The 22507-nt window shown below is 43.2% G+C and overlaps 1 protein-coding gene across 1 annotated transcript in view; it reads right to left on the reverse strand.

Moving 5' to 3' along the window:
* Window positions 1–3814: 3814 nt before the first annotated feature.
* The window catches only part of GRK7 (G protein-coupled receptor kinase 7), a 30824-nt gene continuing 12131 nt past the window's right edge, over window positions 3815–22507 (reverse strand). Inside the window, exons 3-4 of the mRNA XM_058548986.1 lie at window positions 11255–11529; window positions 3815–4151 (exon numbers count right to left, since the gene is read on the reverse strand). Of these exons, the coding sequence (XP_058404969.1) occupies window positions 3815–4151; window positions 11255–11529 (612 nt within the window). The remainder of the gene's footprint in view (window positions 4152–11254; window positions 11530–22507) is intronic.

The following is a 22507-nucleotide window of genomic DNA, read 5'->3' on the forward strand; positions in this document are numbered from 1 at the left end:
TATCACCCACAAGCAAAATGGAACCTGGCACAGAGCAGGCACCGATATTTATTGAAAGAATAACTAAACTTAAGTAACTGCAATGATTTTTTCCTAGACGATCCAAGAAAATTCAAGAAGTCTTTTCTTTTTAATGTTTTGATAATCAAATGGCTAATATGGTAAGTCTACCAGGCAAAAAAATATTTGACGTATCTATTCTTTTTCCTTGTATCATTTTTTTTCTTTTTAAGGCTTATAACTGCCAAGAACAACCATTTAAGAAGCAAGAGTTATATATTTTCATTAATTGGTTTTCATCATGTTTTACTGTCCAAACAATTTACGTAAGTTTTCTTATTATTAAGCTACCCTAATGATACATACAATATAATGATCTTTAAAAGTCGATCTGGTAGATTCTCATGATCACAAAACGTGCCATTCCTAAAAAGCAAAGTTTAAATTATTGAATTATTTCACATTCATGCCTGGTCGAGAAACATCTTAAATTTGATATTCAAAATAAACAATTCAGAGTATTTCTTAACTCTCTGTGGCTTGCAGTCTTAAAATCAATAATTCATCACTATTTCCTATGAAAACATCATCCATACCTTCTGCTTTGCAAGGCAGTTCTAAGCCCCTTCAAGCAGTTTATCAAATCCATCTTCTTTAAGAAACAAACATTCCAAATAATCCCTGACAAACTGGAAGAATAAAAATGACTTCTCTCTGGTTCTTCTTTGTCTAAATGTTTCACTCATAGATGTCTTTGTTTCTCCTGATGTCTCATTATGGTTTTAGTACTTTCCTGTAAAAACATAAGCTCATTTTAACTTTTTAAAAATAAGCTGGGCCGGCTCCGTGGCTTGGCGGTTAAGTGCGCGCGCTCTGATGCTGGCGGCCCGGGTTCGGATCCCGGGCACGCCCCAAGGCACCACTTCTCCGACCAACCCGAGGCCAAGTCCCACGTACAGCAACTAGAAGGATGTGAACCTATGACATACAACTATCTACTGGGGCTTTGGGGGGAAAAAAATGAATAAATAAAATCTTTAAAAAAAAAATAAATAAAAATAAGCAAGCATCATCCCTTTTCAAAAATCACTTCCTTCTTTTGATGAGACATCTGGTTGCATCTTATTTAAGTCTTTGCTTGAATCCAGCCCACAACTATTTGCATTTGCTTATTTCTCTGCATCTCCAACCTTTAACCTCCCTGATCACAGCCCTCACTGTGCCCTGCCCTTGTCCAGATGGCCAGAGCCTCCTGCACTGCAACTTGGCCCAAGTGAGTCCTCAACCTGGCATATGATGAGGATGAGGCCTGGCATGGGTCCCAACTTCTCCACTTCTTCTAATTACATTTTTCTTTCCTTGTGCGTGAAAACTTTCCTTCTCAACATTTCCCGGGACCAGCCCTCTTCCTTCTCTCACTTCCTCTGGAACTTTTAATTAACGTGGCTGGGTTCAGCCCTTAATAATTTTGTCTCCTTACTTAGAATTGTTAGATCTGCTGCTACTTACTGATCACAGTCTTGAATTTAGTATGACCCTACACGTCACATACTATATGCTTCATATACGTTATTTCTAGTCTTCGCAACAAGCCTGTGAAGCCGTGTGAACTTGGACAAGCTACAAAACCTCTGTGAGCCTCAGTTTCCTCATTTAAAATGTGAATAATAACAACAGGAGTCTGCATTCTGCATACACTACACCACACGGCTTTTCTTAGATGGTTGTCTTATTTCTCTGTGGTGTCGCCGACACTTCCCAATGAGCTCAGTGTATCACTAGAGCTCACCACATACTTACTTGTTGATTGTTTGAATATAGTTATCTTATTCAGTTATTTTCCTGAATTAGTTCTAAGAAACGAAACACAGATTTGTATTTCAAGTTATTGAAAGCAATAGATACGTTAAGGAACCAAGGCAACAAGACACTACTTTTAAATGTCTAATGTGTATAAAGCTAAATTCTGAGACCTCTACTCTTGGAACGCTCTGGCTAATTGGATATCTGTTAACTGTTAATTAGTTTTTTGTTAAAATAGACTTGGTAGAAATTTAATAAATTTTACCAAATTTTAAGCTACTTTCTTGCCTTAGGAAAAAAAATCTGCTGGACATACCTGTATCCTGCTTTGGTGACTCAGGACTCTGCAGTGTCTCCAGGGTGGGATCTGGAGCATCAAGGAGCTCACTGAGGATGAGCAGGAGGGTGAGTGGCACATGCATTCTCCCAGGACTCAACTCCAAGAGGGTTTCTTCCCACTTGGTCCAGATATGGTTAATGCTGTCTTGCAGCTGAGGATTACTATTAGCTGGATTCCAGTTAACCAAATTTTTTTTTTGGCCAGTGTTTTTGTAACTCTTGGATCCCTTACTCGAGGGGCAAAACTTTTAAAATGACTTCAGTCAGGGTTCTTACCACTGGGACCAGTGCGATCTCCTTATGCATACATATATCGTTTTTTGTTTTTTAAAGATAATCATCCCAGATTTATATTTGTGCCCAAAATATTTTTTACAGCCTTAGAATTCTCACTTTGGTTGTGCTTTTGAGAAGTGCTAATTCTACAATCAAGTGCTGGCTGGGCAGCCACTTTAAATGAGGTCACCATTTGTTCAAATCAGTTTCTAAGCCCATCCTTCTCCCTCAGGTCTTGAAATAGCCAAGAGATCTACCTCCCAAGATATACGTGAGGAACTAAAGTGTGCAAAGACAAGAAAATCTAAAAGATGAATACAGATTATCTTCAGTTTTATTTACACTGCAATTGCCAAAATTACATGCTTTTTGGGTATTTGAAAAGTTGCTGTCAAAATTTATGATTGAAGTTTTGAGGAACCCAAACAAGGAGCCATATGTAATAACCTTCAAATCTACATGGCCGTGGGTCCCAAACTTTGCTGCACATGAGAATCATGGGAGCACACGGGAGCTCTTGAAACTCTAGATGCCTAGGCTCCACCCCAGACCAATTAAATCTGGGGGTGAGAGTCAGACATTAGTATTTTTTTTAAAGATCCTTAGGTGATTCCAAAGTCCAGCAAAGTTTGGGAACCGACGGCATGTGGAGTTGCAGGTGTAAGCAATTTGTAGCATATTACTTAAAGGACTCAACTTACAGAATACTTTAATTCACAGACCTCGTGTATATTTACATTCAAAATGCTTTAATATTATAATGGTAAATTATTTAAAAAAAATGAAAAAGAGACTTTCAGTAAATTAAAAATTATTCTGTTATCTGAAATACTGCCATAATATTACAATCCACTCCTTTTTAGGGGGAGAATATCAGGAACATTTATTTCCAGCTTCAAAATCCTTTTTATAAGTACAGAAGCAGAAGAAATACTGACGGATGAAGGGAAGAGAGGATATAAACAAAGAAAAACTAAAACGATTATTTACTAAGAATTGCAAATGCTCATTTTCTGAGTACACCACAAAGTTCCATTCTCGGTTCCTAGGACTTGGTGCAATTTTCAGGGACATGACGGTGGAGGGCTCGTGCTTTTAGTTTATCAACATAAACCTGAGTGTTCCTTTCCCCAGCCCTCCGTGAAAACTGAGACTTTACTCATCTTGAAAGAAAGAGAGAAAGAGAGAAAAGAGAGAGAGAGAAAGAAAGAAAGAGGGAGGGCGAGAGGGAGGGAAAGTGTTTCCTAGTGGTGAGCTCGCCCGTCCTTTGAACTGTTCTGTGGTTGAACGCCCCTCCTGATTGATCAGTCCTCATTGAACAGATTTTCATGTGTTAGGAACATTCAAGGATTACGTCAGCTGAGACTCCTGCTGCCTGTCTGGTAGAGAGAACAACTTATAATAACAAACACACTCCAGACTTGGATGAATTGCCCTCCTCACAACATGCGGGCCTGTTGGGGTCGTTCAGTTCTTCAAACAGTCCCGTTTCTATAATCTCTTCCTGCCATGCTATGGGGACCGCACCTGTTGCAAATCTTTGGAAGAATGTCTTATCTTTGTCATCAAATTCGACCCCCCGAACCTCAGAGAAATCGTCAATTTCATCGATGTCTTTGGCATAAACCACTGAAGGGTCTGGCACAAATGGAGGTTCAACTAGGCCAGCTTCCAGACGAGGAAAGTTGATGGTTTTGAAGAAAGGGTGTTTCCTAGGATCATCAGACTTTTCTCTGTGAAGAAAGGAGATTGCCAGCCTGAGACACAAAAATAAACCAAAATGGGAAATGTTCTAACAATACAAAATGGGTAGCATTCTTTTCCTATAATACATTTCATTTTAATTGCAAAGACAATATAACAACATAAAGAATAATCTTGAAAAATAACAACTTTAAAAATCACCCACAATTCCACTATACACAGACAGTAGCATTTTCATTGTTTGCAGATGGCCTTCACATGTAGATGTAATTTTTGAAGAGTCAAGTGATTGACATGACTTTTATTCTTGGTGTTTCATGGAAACACCTGGAAAATTCAGTGGGGCCAGAATCTGCTTGCCTGCAACTTCCAGTCATTGACTCTTGCTCTGCCCTTCGGGGTCACATAGGACAAGTGAAGGATATCTCTTCCCACATGACCACTGCTCACATTTTAAAAGATAGTACTTATATCTCCTCATTCTTCATATGACATGGTTTTTAGGAGTCCCACCTCCCTCCTCCAGTTGCCTCAATAGTCTTTAAAGACTTAAAAAACAATCAACTAGTAATTTTTAGTAGCATGAGTGAGCATACATTTGGTGCTTAAGACTATAGTCTTTTGTTATCAAGCCCTCCTTCCCTACACTAGAAATTATTCCAATATTTGCCTTAAAATAAGGGGAAAAATGTATGTTCTCAACTTTGTAACCTCTTGTATTAGTTATCTATTGCTATGTAACAAATTTCTCCAGCATTTAGTGGCTTAAAACAACAAACATTTATTATCTCACAGTTTCTGTGGGTCAAGAATATAGACATGGCTAAATGGGGTGCCTCTGGCTCAAAGTCTCTCATGAGGTTGCAGTAAAGCTGTTGGCCAGGGCTGTGGTCTCATCTGAAGGTTTGACTGTGGGTGGTGGTGGGGGGGAATCCACCTCCAAGCTCACTTGTGGTTATTGGCAAGCCTCCATTCCTCATCATGTGAGCCTCTCCACAAGGCTGCCTTATTGCACCTGGGTCTCTCCAGAGCAAATAACGAGAGAGAGAGAGAGAGAGAGAGAGAGAGAGAGAGAGAGAGAGAGAGAGAGAGAGCAACCAAGATAAGGCACAGTCTTTTTATTACCTAACCTTGGAAATGACATCTCATCACTTCTGCCATATTATATTTGTTAGAAGCAAGTCAACAAGTCCAGCTCATCCTTAAGGCAAAGGGATTACATGAGGGTGTGGATGCCAGGAGGTGGGGATCTTTGGGGACCATTAGGGGTGGCCTACCACACACTTCTCTTGGTTCTTCTTAAGTCCAGGTTTTAAAGAAATAAAAAGGGCATTGTTTTGTGGCTTCAGATTCAAATGAATTTCTTCTTTTTCTTTTATATGAATAGATATGCTGGTCTGACTAAGAAATGTCTTCCTTTTGGAAGAAGTCAATTTCTGTCATAAATCAACCTTAATAAAAATTAATCACATTCATGGTCTTTCCTTTTACATTTTCTATTCCAGTTACCAAAAAACTTTCAGAAAAGGATTGAAGACTTCCCCCATACATCTCCTTCAGAGATTCCCCACCATATCAGATGATAACTACAGCAGACTCTGCCCAGTAAGATGACTACAGTATAAACACAATAATGACACTCCTAATAAGAATAATGAGAATAACTAACATTTATTCAGAGCTTACTCTTGCCTAACACAACGTTAAGCTCTTCATTTATGTTATCACATTTAACCATCACAACAACCGTGTCTTTTAACTGTATTTTAAACTTCTTTTTAATCTCTACTTGCTTCTACATTTATAAATAGCTGTATATCTGAGAAAGCCAGAAAATACAGGTGAATTTTTCAAAGGAAAAGTTATAATCAAATGTTATTATGGAAAAGAGAAACTCAATTGGAGGTATCTGATGTTCAGCCAGTTCCCTGGTGTTGTTCTGTGATTCAGACCTTCCCCCATGCAGAAAGGCCCATCCAGGACTCCTCGGACTTTTCCCACTATGACCCAACTGAAAAGACAGGCATGGAAAGCTGTATCATGAGATACTGGAAGGTGTCTCTTTTCTTCCAAAAGCGATCAAACCTCCATCGATAAAGGAAAATGCAAGCTTGCCATCTACTAGAACCTACTGACTAGTGTCTATATGGTTTACATTATGTAGAGCAAGAGCCTGAAGGGAGGGTTACTGAGATAAATTGAAGCTTCATGATGGATTTTTTTTTAAGTTTGATTTATTGAGGTATAATTAACCCAGCAACATTCATCATTTTAAGGTAGCAGATAGATTTTAAGTGGGGCAGAACAAGGATAGAGCTAGAATTCCATCCAAGCAGAATCAGGAATAAACCTCAGGCCTATGTGTCTCAAAGAGAACAAACGAGTTGGAACGGGACCAGGGGCCACAAGGAAGGAGCTTGAACCACCTTGATAGCTGCAGGCAGGCATGCACACAGCGTCCCAGAGGTCAAGAGGGTGACTTAAGCTCACTCAGAGCAGCTGTAACTTGGACAAAAGGAGAGTGCCCAGGGGCTCTGGAACCTCGGGAAACTTGCCAAGCCAGTCTTTACATCAAGAGGAACATCTCAAGTAACATCTTAAGCAACCAGGCCAGATGGCCTTGGCTTGTCCATCAGAGATGGCCAACTGCAGCCCTTTCGCAGCTAGTTACAAAGGACAAGGGAACCATGGACAACTTTGAGGTTTTCTTTATGTTCCTAACACTCCCAGCTAGATGCTTCTAGAGGGCAGGACCCATGATTTATGCCCTTTTCCAATAAATGTCTGTGGTTGCTGATGCTAACAACAAAAGACCAGGCTTTCCAACCTCCGTTCCTTTCGCTCTTATGTCTGGGCCACGGCAAAGCTAATCACTTTGATCTTTTGCACCAGTGACTCTCACCTCAGTTCTGTAACTAGAAATAGCACGAAGATTATTTTACTTTTGAATCTTACCCTGCAGCTGTGCAGGGCTCTTTTGGCCCATAATCATGCAGTGTACTTGGGACAAATAGGAGAGGCTATTGATGGAGGCAGCATCTTTTGTAATAGCCAAAAGGGCAGCTGCAGGAAGTCTTCTCCTGCTTGGAGTGGAATATATTTCTGAGCATTAACAGAGGCTCTTGTGTTACTGAACCTCACACAGAGATGATAATGAATTTTCTTATAACAGTTAATGAAGGGGCCGGCCCCATGGCTTAGTGGTTAAGTGTGCGCGCTCCGCTACTGGCGGCCAGGGGTTCGGATCCCGGGTGCGCACCAATGCACTGCTTCTCCGGCCATGCTGAGGCCGCGTCCCACATACAGCAACTAGCAGGATGTGCAACTATGACATACAACTATCTGCTGGGGCTTTGGGGGAAAAAAAGGAGGAGGATTGGCAATAGATGTTAGCTCAGGGCTGATCTTCTTCACACACAAAAAAAAAACAGTTAATGAAGAAGAGATACCACCTGCCCATACATGAAGACCAGACGGAGGGGTTTGGTCGGCCATGAACAGTGGGTATTGGCTTGAAATTGTGTGTTGGAGAAGCACTTAAGTCAGAGAAGTTCATGGTTATTTGCTTTTGTTCTGGTGCACTGACTGATCAGAATAAAACCTGTAAAATACTTAAGTGGTCTTCATCTTTTATTTTATTAGAAAATACCATAGTTGACCCTATCTGGAGCCCCTGTGAGATGCTCAGAAAAGCTTTTGGCTTCTCTGCAAAATTAACTCACAGACTCATAAAGGCAAAGGAGGAAATCCTCTTCAGTGAGGTCAAAAGAAGGAGAAGGTTTTTAATTTATTTCAAATGCTTGTGAATGCAATGGCCTGGGGATGGGGGATTGAGGGAGGTGAGGGAGTGAGGAGGCGGGCAGTTGACTTCTCCGCTGTGTAACACGCTATTTAGGCATGTGCTCAGCTTTGGAGGACACCCGCTACATTAATCAAATGTTATCTCATTTGAATGAATTTTTAAAAAATACAAGGAGTTGAAATGAAAATTTTGGAAGGTTTTCTCTGTCACTGAACAGCTGGTTTTTATATGCCTTTTCTCTAATGTTGTAAACAGTTTTATTCAAAACAGTCACAACAACAGATGCTTTACAAAAAGTTTCTGCTTGATAGAACAGCTTTGGGCAATGATCCAGCGCTTTAAGGTGGCATTTTCCTGAAGAAGTTCGTCCATATTTCATTTTACAGACCCAAAGTGTGCTTATAAAGTATCGGAATACATTTTCAATCAAACACAGCAAGTGGGTGGTGTTCCCTTCAGGGAAGTCATCTAAAGAGACCGTTCACTTCCCCCACTGCCTCGGCCACTGTTGGTGTGGTCTCTGATACTCCCTGCCCTCGAGGACCAGGTGGGTAAGATGGTTAGCAGTCACCATACCCCATTCGCCTCTCCTTCCTGGGCACACAGAAGACAACACCAGCCAGCCCCCTCAACCCTAGGCAGGGCCTGAGGACTCGTCCTGGCCATCAGAAGTGTGTGTGAAGAGATGTGGGAAGTGGCCACTTCCCGGCTGAGGCAGTACAAAGCTCCCTAGTTCTCTGAGCTCTCTCTTCTCTTGCCACAGCACCTGAAAGCCACCAGCTCCAGTGGAGCTGTAAGATGGAAACAGCCTGGATCTGTGAGTCACTGCTTAGCAGAGAGAGAACTTGGAGAGCTGCTGGACCCATAATGGATTTTGTGTGAGTGAGAAATAATCCTTTTGTTTTAAACCAATGAGACTTTGGGATTTACTTGTTATCATAACATGGCCTATTCTGACCACACTAATACAACAACGTTGGAGTCCAAATAGGAAAATCAGCTCCACATTTTGCTTCACATAAATGTAGAGTTCCATCTAATTTCAAAATACTCATTTGTTAGTTTGGTTATCTGTCATGCTTTGAATGAATTTTGTTTCACTATTTAAAAAAATCAGGTCAAAAATTAAAAGCTTGCCTCCACACTCAAACATTTTGAGCTAAGGTAGCCCTGTTCTAGAGCCTTCACTGGCAATTACTTGGAGGATTTAGAGTAATTCAGCCGCTAAGTTCTGGTGTAATAATAAAAGTCAGTCATATTACTCTACGGTTGTAGCTTTCACATTTGTACATATTTTTAGGTTCTGAAAATTGAATCCAAGTAATTTAAGACATTGATGCTCATAGTTTAGTCAAAATATTATCTGGTATCTGCCTTAGAATAAATTAATAATAACTGCTATCATTTATTGAATGAGTCTTGACATACATTATATCTAACTTTGCATACATTATATCTAAACCTCAAAATATCCCACTGTGTTAGTCAGGGTTCTCCAGAGAAACAGAACCAACAGGATGTTGAAGGGCTCCAGGATGTACCACAGTGGCATAAATATTATTTTGAGCTGAAGGCATTTGAGCGTCAACAGATGCAGGTTTTGAACTCCCCTTATCTGCCTAAGAGCAGAGCCTCCCCTAAGAACTCAACTCATAAATCCTCTCCTGAGAGTTTTGGAAGCAGGGAAGACTGATTCTTATCACCAGTGACAGAAATCAGCGCCACACCTAAATAGACATTGTCACAAAACTATCATATCTTCCCATCTATTCTCCTAAGGGCCCATTTATCTTTCCTAAAAGGCATTTGTTCTCCTGTAAGTGCTCTTCCCCCCACCATTTCTGAGAAGTCATTTGTTTTCCTGTAAGTGCCCTTCCCCCCTCCCCTATTAAAATGGTATATAAGCTCCCAATTCCAACGACCTCCTAATCACATTTTTCTGTGAACTCCTGTGTATGTACGTGAATTAAAAATCTGTCTTCTGTCAGTTCAATTTGCAGGCGTCCATCTCTAAACATAAGAAGGTAGAGGAAAAATTTTTCCTCCCTGACAATATGTGTGTAGGTGTATGAGAGAGAGAGAGAGAGAGAGAGAGAGAGAGAGAGAGAGAGAGAGAGAGAGAGAGGAAGAGGTTTATTTTAGGGAATTGGCTCACACGATTGTGGAGACTTGACATGTCCAAATCTGCAGGGTAGGCTGTCAGGCTGGAGACCCAGGGAAAAGTTGCAGCTCCAAAGGTGGTTTGTTGGCAGAATTCCCTCTTTACCCAGGGAGGTCAGTCTTTTTCTATTAAGGCCTTCAACTGATTGGATGAGGCCCACCCACATTATGAAGAATAATTTGCTTTACTCAAAGCCTACTGATTTATATATTAATCTCATCTAAAAAATACCTGCATAGAAACATCTAGAATAATGTTTGATCAAATATCTGAGTACTGTGGCCTAGCCAAGTTGACAAATAAAATTAACCATCACACCCAACCCCTGCCCCCCCATTTTATATATGAGGATATTGAGACTCAGAAAAGGTAATTCAATTGCTTGAGGTAAAACGACCACCACATAGCAGAGCTGGGATGTGAGTCTATATCTGTGACTCTAAAGTGTTTTGTTTTCTCCCTACATCACACAGTCACCCAGTGCCAAGGATCTTTTCACAGGTCAGCTTTCACTTATTTTTTTCTTCTAAAATATCTTGATCTTATTATTCCATTGTAAGCAATAAAACCTGACTTTCCTCAAAACTAATTTCAACTGTACTTAACATAGCTGGCAGCATTATATGTACTCACTAAATATCTGTTGACTGACTGATATTTTACAGAGATGTTTAAAAGGGGCAGAATTTTCCAGAGCTATGGTTATCAGTACTGATAGTTTTTAAGTTTTAATTTTATTCATTTTTGAATAGATAATTTATTCACATCATTCAAAAGATAATAGGGTTATATAGTGAAAATCCTCATTTGCATCCCTGTCACTACCTCCCAATTTCCCTTTATTAGAGGCAACCAATCCTATACATTCCTTGTATACTCTGCTTGAAATCTTCTATGCAACTGTTTGAATTATATACTCTTTTTGTTCTTTTTGATGTTGCTGTTTTGCACCTCACTTTTTCATTTTAAAATATATCTTGGAGACTTTTCTGTATTGTGTTCATAGTGTTTGAAAGCATTGGAAATACTTAACCATATAATATGCAAATAATAATAGGAAAATAATACTACTACTTAATCCCAAGGCTTTGTCACTGATTCAAAGTATTTTCCCAATCCCTGTGGACAATGCTAACAGCACTAATCATCTCTATCACCTGGAAGTTTACCTGCTTCCTAAGCGTTGCTCTGGTTTTTTAGCCAAGAAGAGTCTGCAAATATCTTTTACTTCCTCTGTGAAGTTATCATGTTGGAATGTGACCTCCTCTTTCAGAGTTCTTTGCTTTAAATCCTCTTTACTGACTTTTTCCTTGAAATCTTTGAATGGTGTTCGTCCAGCAACCATTTCATAAATACTGCATCCCATTGCAAACCAGTCCACAGGATAGGAATAGCTCACTTTTTCCATCAGGATTTCAGGAGCCATATAGCCATTGGTTCCAGCCTGTAACACCCCAAACAAAAAACAAAACAGAACAAAAACACTAATGTGAGTGTAACAGATGCTGCCGATGGCCTATCCAATACCCACTCTCCTTTACTTACCTTGTTAAGGGAACCCTTATTTATTTGGGGTGGCAATGTGTCTAACTTAGTCTATTCCCTGCTTTCCCAGCAGCCTCTGGTACAGTCAGGGAAGGCCATGTGATCCATTTTGGCCAATGAGACAAAAAGAGGATTTGGCTGGAGTGCATTATAAAAAGGACAGACTTTGCTGCTCTTGAAGGGGAAAATCACGCAGCCTCTCTTAGTCTCAGCACCTCATCTTTAAGGTGAAAAGTTCAAGTGGATGTCTCTAGGATTCCCTAAGAACTGTCTGTATTTTATTCACAGGTAATAGAAAATTAGATGCATGATTTTTTTAAGGTTAGCACTTTATTGCTAATATTGATGTTCACATAATATTATCTAGTCTATGATGTTTTTTACTCTATTTGCTAGGTAATGATATTAATATCAGACATCTCTGCCTGCTTGTCTGTCTCTGCGTTGAAAAATGAACACTGTCATTTTAATCCAGAAAATCCTCATATGAAACTTCATTTAACATGCATGACTACATATCATAGGCACACTTCTACTGACAATATATGCCAAATGACCATTGGGTTAAAAATATATATATATATGTAAAATACACATGACACAAAATTTACCATCTTAATCATTTTTAAGTGTACAGTTCAAGAGAATTAAATACATTCAGATTGTTGTGAAACCAATCTCCAGAATTCTTTTCATCTTGCAAAACTGAAATGCTACACCCATTAAACAACAACTCTCCATTGCCCCACTCCCTAGCCCCTGGCAACCACCATTCTACTTTCCGTCTCTGTGAATTTGACTACTCTAGGGACCTCATATAAGTGGAATCATGCAGTATTTGTCTTTTTGTGACTGTGTGTGATTTTAATACATTCATTCATTCAACAAATATTTAATGAATACCTACAACATACTTTGTAATTATAAAGTATATATTTATATCATAATATGTTTTCACAAAAATTAAGTTGCTTTTGGTTAAAGTATAATGTATAACCTCTGCAGCAATTAAAAACACAAAGAACACCCTAGAATGACAATAACCTTCTATTAGTACATAAAAATGATAATGATAATATAAATTATTGGCAGAGTTGTGAGAAATAGATGTGCTCTGTAAATTGACCCAGACTGTTAGGAGAACAGTAAGATGTACAGTAACAGAAAATAAGATGTATCAACACTCCTGTCCTTCGACCAGGTTACTTAACTGTGGAGTATGTACCTCCAAGAAATGATTCAGAAGAAAGAAAAAGGAATCTATATCAAGATGTTCATAGCTCCATTACTCATAATGGTCACAAGCTGGAAACATCCAGATACCCATCAATAAAGACAATAGACCAGAGTCTATTGTAATACCAAGAAATTTATATATGTAATGGGTTTCACACACTGATTACAAATATGCATTTCAGTACATCAAAAAAGATTGGAAAGGGGCTGGCCTGGTGGCATAGTGGTCAAGTTCACATGTTCCGCTTTGGCAGCCTGGGGTTCGCAGGTTCAGATCCCAGGCGTGGACCTACGCACTGCTTATCAAGCCATGCTGTGGCAGGCGTCCCACATGTAGGGTAGAGGAAGATGGGCATGGATGTTAGCCCATGGCCAATCTTCCTCAGCAAAAAGAGGAGGATTGGCAACAGATGTTAGCTCAGGGCTAATCTTCCTCACCGGAAAAAAAAAAAAAAAGGTTGGAAAGTGTTTTTAGCTGTTCATTAGGTGATTTTTTTCCTGTGTAATTACTTAAGTATATGTTTTTTATGTGCACAGTATATGTAATGCCTTAGGAATATTAAATTTCATGGATAATTTTTACATGGATAACAACAATGAAAAAAATAAATGACTCAAGATCCAGCAAGGAGTAATTGGCCTGTGCAAGAAGATTCTGGAAGCGACTGGGGTCTGACAGGCTGGGCATGAGTCAGCATGGCACTGCTGTTTTCATAGAAGCTGGTATATAATTTGGATGACCATATGTTCCGGTTTGCCTGGGACAGCCCTGGTTTACATCTGTTGCCCTGATGTCTTGTCCGGTTTTGCATCTGCCCAGACAATAAGCCCTGACAGAGGCCCAGGATATAGTCTTACTCATCTTTGTATCCAAACCAGGTACTGACCGCAGGGCCTCACTTGGTGCATGCCCAACAAAACAACAGTAAAGATGGTAACTAGATGCTTTCCGTTCACTATCCAACAAATATTTATTGATCCATGTCGTGCAGTGAGTCCTAGGAATACTGAGACATATAAGGCCTGGCCCCTGCTCTTAAGGATTTACAGGCTGTTGGAGACAGAGAAGTCAAAAAGTTAATTCAGAAAAGTAGGATAAATGCCAGAATGGGAGTGCAAAACAAGCACAGGGAGGCCAGAGGGTGTGCGTGTGTGTGTGTGTTTGTGTGTGTGTGTGTTGGGGTTACTTCACTGAAGAGCGAAGGCTGAGCTGAGTCATGAGGGAAGAATCTGTCTCATAGAGAAGACTATCCAGGTAATGAGTATGTGCAAGAGATGGAGTCAGGAAAAATGTGGGGTGTTCAGGAACTTGAAGAAATTTGGCGTTTCTGGAATATAAGATCTGTGGGATGCAACAGTGGGAGGGAAGACTGGAGGAGGAGATGTGGATGAGACTGAGAAACACTGTATGCCAAGGTAGCAAAAATCCATTCCCAGTCTCCCTTTCCTCGTATCCCTCTACTCTAGAGGCCAGAAGGCTAAGTACTCCACCTCCAGCCTCCTGTGCACCTAGGGTGGCCATATGATATGAGCTTTATTTGAGAGGTATGCAAGGCAAAGGTGCCGAGGGTTGGCAAAAGGGGAAGTCAGCTTACTTGGAAATACATAAAAGATATAAGACGGATTAATGGATCAATAGAGGGATGGATAGACATGCAATAAAGCGAATCTACTAAAATATTGATAATATACAATGGAATAGTGTTTGGCCATAAAAAGGAATGAAGTACTGATACGTGCCACAACATGGATGAACCCTGAAAACATTATGCTGAGTGAAAGAAGCCAGTCACACAAGATTACTTATTGTATGATTCCATTTATATGCAACACCCAAAACAGGCAATTCCACAGAGCCAGAAAGTAGATTTGAGGTTGCTTAGGGTTGGGAAAGGGAGAACGGGAGTGACTGCTAAAGGGTATGTGGTTTCTTTTGAGGGTAAAGAAAATATTCTAAAACTGTGATAATGTTTGCATGTCTCTGTAAATATACTAAAAACCATTGAATTGAACACTTTAAATGGGTCAATTTGATGGTATTTAAATTATATCTCAATAAAGCTGTTTAAAATGTCAATGGTAAACTCGAGGTTGTGGGCATACAGGTGCTCACTGTGAAATTCTTTCAACTTTCCTTTATGCTTGAAAGTTTTCATAATAGAATGTCAAGGGAAAAAGGAGTGAGGAAGGGCGGGTAACGCATCAGCCAGGTGTTACCAGACTGGAGGCTGGTTCATCAAGCACAAGAGATTCTTCTGGAAGGGTCACAAGGAGGAGCCACAGGAGAGAGCGGAGGGGGCGAACCTATCTGCCCAGCTGCCTCCCATCTCCCATTTCCATCAGTCAAGGACTATCCGAAAGCTAACTTGTCTATATTTCCAGATATGGCATCCAGACCCTTAGCAGCACCCTGGAAACCAGGTCCCACATCCCATGGTGTGGCATTTCATCCAACTCTAAAAGTGGAGGGGCAACTCAGCCTAGAACCGGTGCCCACAGGGTTCCGTCCAGAGAGAAAAGCGGGCAGCAGAGGGACTGTAAGAAGGTATGTGAGGATCGTGGCCCAGGACACCAACTTCATGAAACTTCTCAATGAGGGACTTGGGCGTGGGGCTGCTTCTTCCGCGGTGCTCGCTCCTGGCTGGCCTCTCAATCCAGAAACCAGCAGCTACCAGCACTGGGAAATTTTCTCATCTTATTTCTTTGATCATTTTCTCCCTTCCATTTTCTTTCCTCTCTGTTTTTGGGAATCCCGAACTTATCCTTTATGCTTCTTATCTTTCGCTCCTATTTTCCATCTCTGTCTTTCATTATTTTTTTTTTCTGAAAGACTTCTATTTTTCCTTCCAACTCTTCTACTTTTTTAAAAAAAGTATTTTACTATGGGAAATTTCAAACATATACAAAAGAAGAGAGACTAGAATAATAAGCTCAGGGTACTTTACACCCAGCTTTGACAATCATCAACACACGGCCAGTCTTGTTTCATCTGCGCCCCTACCCACTCCCACTGCCCCACACTATCCTAGACATCGCATCATTTGTATTTCACCACGAATCTCTAAAAGATAAAGTCACTTAAAACAAACAAACAAAATCAAAGCACTACCATTATCTCACTTTGAAAATAACAATACTTCTTTAATATTATCAAATGTTTACACTTTCTCAATTGTTCTACAAATCTGTCCTCTAAACAGTTTGCTTAAATTCGGATCCAAATAAGGTTCATATGATGTGACTGATATGTCTTTTGAATTTCTGTGAACATATAAGTTCCTCCTCTGTCTCTTCCCACCCCCTGCAAGTTTATTTATTTATTTATTTTTGACGAAACTGGCTAACCTGTAGAGTTTCCCACAGTCAAATTTTGCTGACTGTATCCCTGTGGTGTCATTTAATATGTTCCTCTGTTCTTTGTGTTTTTTGTAAATTGATGGCTAGACTACAGGTTTAATCCTTCGATTGAACTTCTGATTTATGCAAATGTTTTTTTAAAATATGTAATTAACATAGAATAATGTGAACAGATCTTAAATATTCAGTTCAATAAATTTTGATAATTGAATATACCCATGTAAATACCACCCAAACAAGATATAGAACATTTCCATCCACCCAGAAAGTTCCCTTGTGCCCCTTTCTTGTCCATTCTCTTTCTCACTTCCCAGGCAACCACTTTCTGATTTCTGTCACCATAGACTACTTTTGTCAGCTCTTGGATTTCATGTAAACGGAATTGTATGATAGATTCTCTTTTGTGTGTGACTTTTTTTTTTTAACATAATGTTTTTGAGATTTATACATGTTGTTCTGAAGACATATTTGTGTATTTTTTTTTTTTTGCGAGGAAGATCAGCCCTGAGCTAACATCCATGCCAATCCTCCTCTTTTTTTTTTTTTTTTCTGCTGAGGAAGACTGGCGCTGGGCTAACATCCATGCCCATCTTCCTCCACTTTATATGGGACTCCACCACAGCATGGCCTGACAAGCGGTGCATCCGTGCACGCCCGGGATCCGAACCCGGGCTGCCAGAAGGGGAGCGTGTGCACTTAACCACAACGCCACGGAGCCAGCCCCTATTTGTGTATTTTTTACTCCCAAATGTCCTTGTTCTTCTCAGAATGTTCCTTGTTTTACAGCATCTGTTCTCGTTTCATGGATGCAATATCTTCTCTTAAATCTCAAAAGATATTAATTATAGGTTTTAAAAAACGCTCTCTTCCACTCCTTGCATTGTTCCTATTTTCTACAAGTTTTTTTCTTCTGTTTGTTTTGGCATTGTCTGTCATTTTGTAGGGTTTTTTTCAAATGACAAATGATCTTTGGCTATTTGTTCATATTTAAGAATGTAACACCAGGGGGCCACCCGGTGGCGCAGCGGTTAAGTGTGCACACTCCGCTGCGGTGGCCTGGGGTTCGCAGGTTCGGATCCCGTGCGCGCACAGACGCACCGCTTGTCAAGCCATGCTGTGGCGGTGTCCCACATAAAGCAGAGGAAGATGGGCACGTATGTTAGCCCAAGGCCAGTCTTCCTCAAGAAAAAAGGGGAGGATTGGCATCGGATGTTAGCTCAGGGCTAGTACTCCTCACACACACACAAAAAAGAATGTAACACCAAAAAGTGACAAGAAGTTTGTCAACTGATGGGCTTCCCTGGAGGACGATGCTGCCCAGCCACTTCACTGGGGACCCCACCTGTGAGTATCCGTAGACTTTTTCTATTGGGCTGCTCAGTTTCCCCAGAGAAATCCTCCAATACTTCACCAGAGAGGCATCAGCTGCTGGCCCTCATTCTGGAAGCTGAGATGGGAAGGGGCTGAGAGTCTCCCCGTACAGAGTATTTCACTCTCCACAACTCTCGGTTGGCTGTATGTTCCTGGGGCTGGCTTCTCTCTGATTCCCTCTCTTCTGCTGGGTGGGAGAGGCACGGAGAAAGACTACAAACAGCACCCAACTGCAGTGCAGACAGTGGTGACCGTAAGTCCTACTCAGCAGCACTTATTATGAGCTCGCTCCGTGTGTGGCACCCTTCCAATGAGCAGATTTCAGACGCGAGTGACTTTAAGGATTAAAATTGCTAATCAGGACACCAGATGAACATAGTCTCTCAGTGGAAGGTGTAGGGTGAAAGTGGAGAACAAGCCTGTCCTGAACAAAGGATTGTGAGTGACAGGCTGGGAGACAAATTGGAAATAATAATGGACAATACTTATTGAGTGCTTGTTACATGCTAAATATTTTCTCAAGTGCTTTATGTGAATTTCTAGTTTAATCTTCATGATAACCCTATGAGATAGAGACTACTTTATCCCCCATTTTGTAGATGAGAAAACCGAACCACAGAGAGATTAAATCCTGCCCAAGGTCACCCATCCGAGATCCACACGCAGGCCTGCACGTGGCTCACTACATTACACTGCCTCTGCGCAAGGAGGTGAGGGGGGTCTTTCTTACCCCCTAGGATCTCTTCAGGACTTTTCTTCTCCTTAGAGTCCCCTCCTTCCCTCTCCACATCTGCCAAGTACTAAGCCCTTGGCCTGGTCCGTTCTTGCTTCAGCTACTTCCCTTCCCCTTTCCCAACAAATTCTCCATTTTTTTGCCTGTCTCTCAGCTCATCAGGCTGCCTGGGCTGCTCCACACCACACAGGTGGCTGAGGGGTGGGGACCAGACCTTGAGCCATGTTCCGGGACTACCCTGCTCCCTCCCCAAGGAAATCAAGAAAGAACTGGCCCACCATCTTGATGCTCTGAAGCCCCTTGGCGTAGTGGAAAGAGCCTGAGACAGTATGCAGGGTAGCCTTAAATTCATTACAAATAATTTTCAGGACTAAATTTACCGCTTGGCCCTAAAAACAGAAAATGTCAGTGATGGAATTCAGAAGGGCACCACCCCCTTGCAGAGTGGAGGTATTTCACAGAGAAGAATGGAATTAGAGGCGCACGCCAGAGTCTAAGCACCCGAATTCCATTGCAGCCTCCAGCTGAAAAAATTAATTGCCTGCCCTTTATGCCATTTGTCTTGTGCATGTGAACTGCCTCCTCAGAGCGGGGTGGGAGGAGAGACAGGGCCACGCAGCATGGGGCAGGGTCCAACCACGCTGACCTCTCGTGGCTCCGTTTAACTCCTGCAGTTACAAAGGGCCCCGCACATCAGTCTCTGTGTCATCAGAACAGTGGCTCTCGGTCCGTGTGCCCAGCACCGCCACTGCCAGGGCTGTGGGGATCACCCAGTGTCAGCAGCAACGGATCTCTTAGTGGAGGTTTTTGTGTGTGGTTTGCCTTTTTTTAAAAAAACTTTTTGCTAATTTTGTTTTGCTTTTGGTTTTATAGTGCCCTTTGGTGGACCCACACAGGCCACACCTGGTTAGCCAAAGTGTACCCAGCATTGCAGGTGTCAAGTATCGGACCTCACAGGGTTTAGGACGCCAGGCAGGGGCCATTCCCTGCCCTCCTTGCCTCCCAGGGGACAGTGAGAAGTCCATCTACCACAGTCATCACTTGTGGATTGCTGAGTCCCATCAGGGGCACCTGTCACTTACAGGTATCCAGACTTTGAGGAAGGTGGACACCCTAAGGTGGGATCAGGACCAGAGCCAGCCTATGGGGACCTGTGTGGACACTCTCTCTATTTCTCCTGCTGTTGGAGGCTGGCTTCCACTGACCCTGTCGTTGTTGTCACTCTCAGCCCTGGGCCCATGGGGGCTGAGTGGCAGGGCCCGGGGAAGTGAGAGGATTCTGCACTCTGAATAGTCCCAATATAGCCCTGGACAGCAAGGGACTGTGGCTTTGGCAGGGATGAGAACAGGGAGGGGCCTTTCAGTGGGGCTGAGAGGGCACAGTTCACATGTTAATAGTTTCACATGTCCGTGAAAAAGTGTGTATGTGTGCGTGTGCACGTGTGCGTGTGGACGTGCAGGTCCTTCAGTGTCAAGGTCATGAGTAAACCTCCAGCTCCCACTGAATCTGAAAAGTTGGCAACCTTCAATTCCATCATTAGAAGAAATGCCGGTGTTGTGCCCCTGGTGTGGCCAGGTCAGGCTGGATTTGATGAGCGGGGCAGGGAGAAAGACGCAGAAAAGGAAGCTCTCTGCGCTTCCCAGAGGCAGCGGCCCGGCAGACCGGCCCGCAGAGCAAGCAAGACAGCGCCCGCGGGTGCCTCTTCCCCCCAGCTCATCACAAACCAGATCCACTCGACAGCACAATCCAAACAGAAGAGGGAATCAGAATGTACATCTTTTGTTTGCCGTGGCAGGAGAACTGTTGAGCAGAGGAAAAAAACAAGCTGAGCTTAGCGCTGTCAGCTCTTTCCTGGGGCTCGCTCCTTCCTTCCTCCAAGGGGGGCCTGGCCGCTTTGTTCTCGTTCCCAGCTGCTCCTCTGTGCCTTTAAGCGGTGGCCTTTGCAGACCTCGGAGGAATGCGCCTAAGACCCCAGGGGACTTAGCTCCGAGTCTCCGCCTGCACTCTCTCTGCCTGCACACTCGGCCCCAGGCTGCAGCCTCCATCAGGGCCTGCTTTTGCTCCTCACCCTCCTGCCCAGCAGTCACTTTCTGCCAGCCACTTCCTGGGCGGGGAGCACAGCCTCACCAGAGGTGGCTAGGGGGTCCCTGCAATAATGCTTTCTGCAGCTCTACAGTCTGGCATCAGTCTGCTGTGGTTCATTTTCCAGCTCTACTGATTATTAGCTGGTCACCCTCCTCTAGTAAGTCAACCTCTCTGAGCTTCATAGCTCTTACCTCAGAGGACCGTGATGAAGATTAAAGCCATTAAGACACACTGAGTGCCTCCCAAAGCCTGGCACACAGCAGGCCCTCAATAGGTGTTAGCAGCTATGGTGACCAAGCCTGGTTCTGGGTCTCAGGCAGGGCAGCCACAGAAGAAGAAAAACCCAGAAGCCTCTAAGTCTCCAACAGATTGAAAGATGGGCCTGGCACATTGTCAGAGATCAACAGCTGTGATTCTTCCACTGGAGTGTGTTGGTCGGTGGTTTCATGTTCTGTGCATCTGTCCAGGAGCGGGCTGAGGCATATTTTCCACGGTGCCTCTAAGATGCTTGGGATAAAACCACAAGCGAAGCTCCAGGTGCCTGCTCAGCTCAGCCCAGAGGTGAGCTGCACCCCTGCCCACTGCACACCCGGCCGCAGCCTTGGGGTCCTCTTGTCCCTGTGCCTCTCAGAGACCAAAGCACAGCTGTGAAGGTCACCTGAGCAGCTACGGTGCCTGTCAGGTGAGGCAGAAACAATGCAACAGTAGGGATTGTGGCTGAGGGTCTGGTGCTCGGCTTCTCGTAGAATAATCATAGCAATCATTTCTTGAGTGCCTACCAAGTGGCTGACCCCCTGCTAGGCATTTATCTACCTTGTTCCTTAATCTTCTCATCAAGCCTAAGAGGCAGGCCGTATTAACCAGGTTCAGAGAAGAGGCATGACTTGCCTGGGGTCAAGTGCAGGGCTATGGCCAGCCCTTGAGGCATGTCTGTGCCAATTAGAAAACACACTTGACATGGCTTGGTACATACAACGCAGGTTGGCTCTCAGTCCTCACTGTCCCCACGGCCAGGCGCCCCCGGTGAGGGGTCAGCCTGCACATCTGAACAGAGCAGGCACAGTAAGTGGCAGAACCAGGACTGGCACACTCACGCTCCTTGCATCTCACTGATCCTGAGGACTGTATGTCATCGCCTGCCCTTGATCTGAATGGATGCTCTGAGCTTCCAACACATGTCTGTATCAAATTAGATGATACAGCAACCTTCTTGTCCCTGGATTGCATCATCTTGCATGACAGCCCCTCCTGCCGCACCCTGCAGGCCTCCTGGCTCTCTCTCCTCACTCCCACAACTCACTAGACAATGTGCCGCCGCCCAGTTCCCAGACCCTCGGCCTCACTCCCCTCCTTTTTACCCTCATCCAACTCCCTCATCCTTCCAAGGCTGGTCTTGTCACTTCCCTGCCTGAAAGCCTTCAATGGCTCCCCAGCACTCCTGGCATTGGGTTCAAATGCCCTTGTCCCCTCCAGCCCCCTAGAGCCTGACATCTGCTACTCTCTCCAGTTGTCCCCTTTGTCACACTCTCACCCCATGACTCCACACTTCAGGCAGCTGCAGAGCCACTTGGTTCTGTGACTGAACCCCATGCCTCTCGCTCCAGGCTTCACCTGGGCCAGGGTTTTTCAACCGCGGCACTATGGATGTCGTGGGCCAGATCGCCCTTGTGGTGGGGGGCTGTGCTGTGCTGTGAGATGCTAGCAGTACCCCTGGCCTCTACCCACTAGATGCCAGTAGCACTTCCCCAGTCATGACAACCAAAAATGTGTCCAGACATTGCCACAAGTCTCCTGGGCCCAAACTGCCCTCAGTTGAGGACCCCTGACCTACGCCGATCCCTGTGCCCGGCCCCCTGTCCTCCCTCTTCACCTGCCTAGCTTCTGCTTGCCTTGTAAGTCTCCTCCTGGAAGCCCTTCCTGACCCCATGACCCCATATTGGGCCAGGTGCCCTTCCTATGCACCCAACTCGGACAGCCCTGACCACACTGTACTGTCACTGCCCTTTCCTTGTTGGTCTCTTCTCTGTCCTTGGGCTTCCTGAAGGCAGGTTCCCCGTTGTACTCAGGGCCCGAGTCTACACCTGTGACACAACTT

Source organism: Diceros bicornis, chromosome 2 (assembly GCF_020826845.1).
Source record: "Diceros bicornis minor isolate mBicDic1 chromosome 2, mDicBic1.mat.cur, whole genome shotgun sequence".
Classification (NCBI taxonomy): Eukaryota; Metazoa; Chordata; class Mammalia; order Perissodactyla; family Rhinocerotidae; genus Diceros; species Diceros bicornis.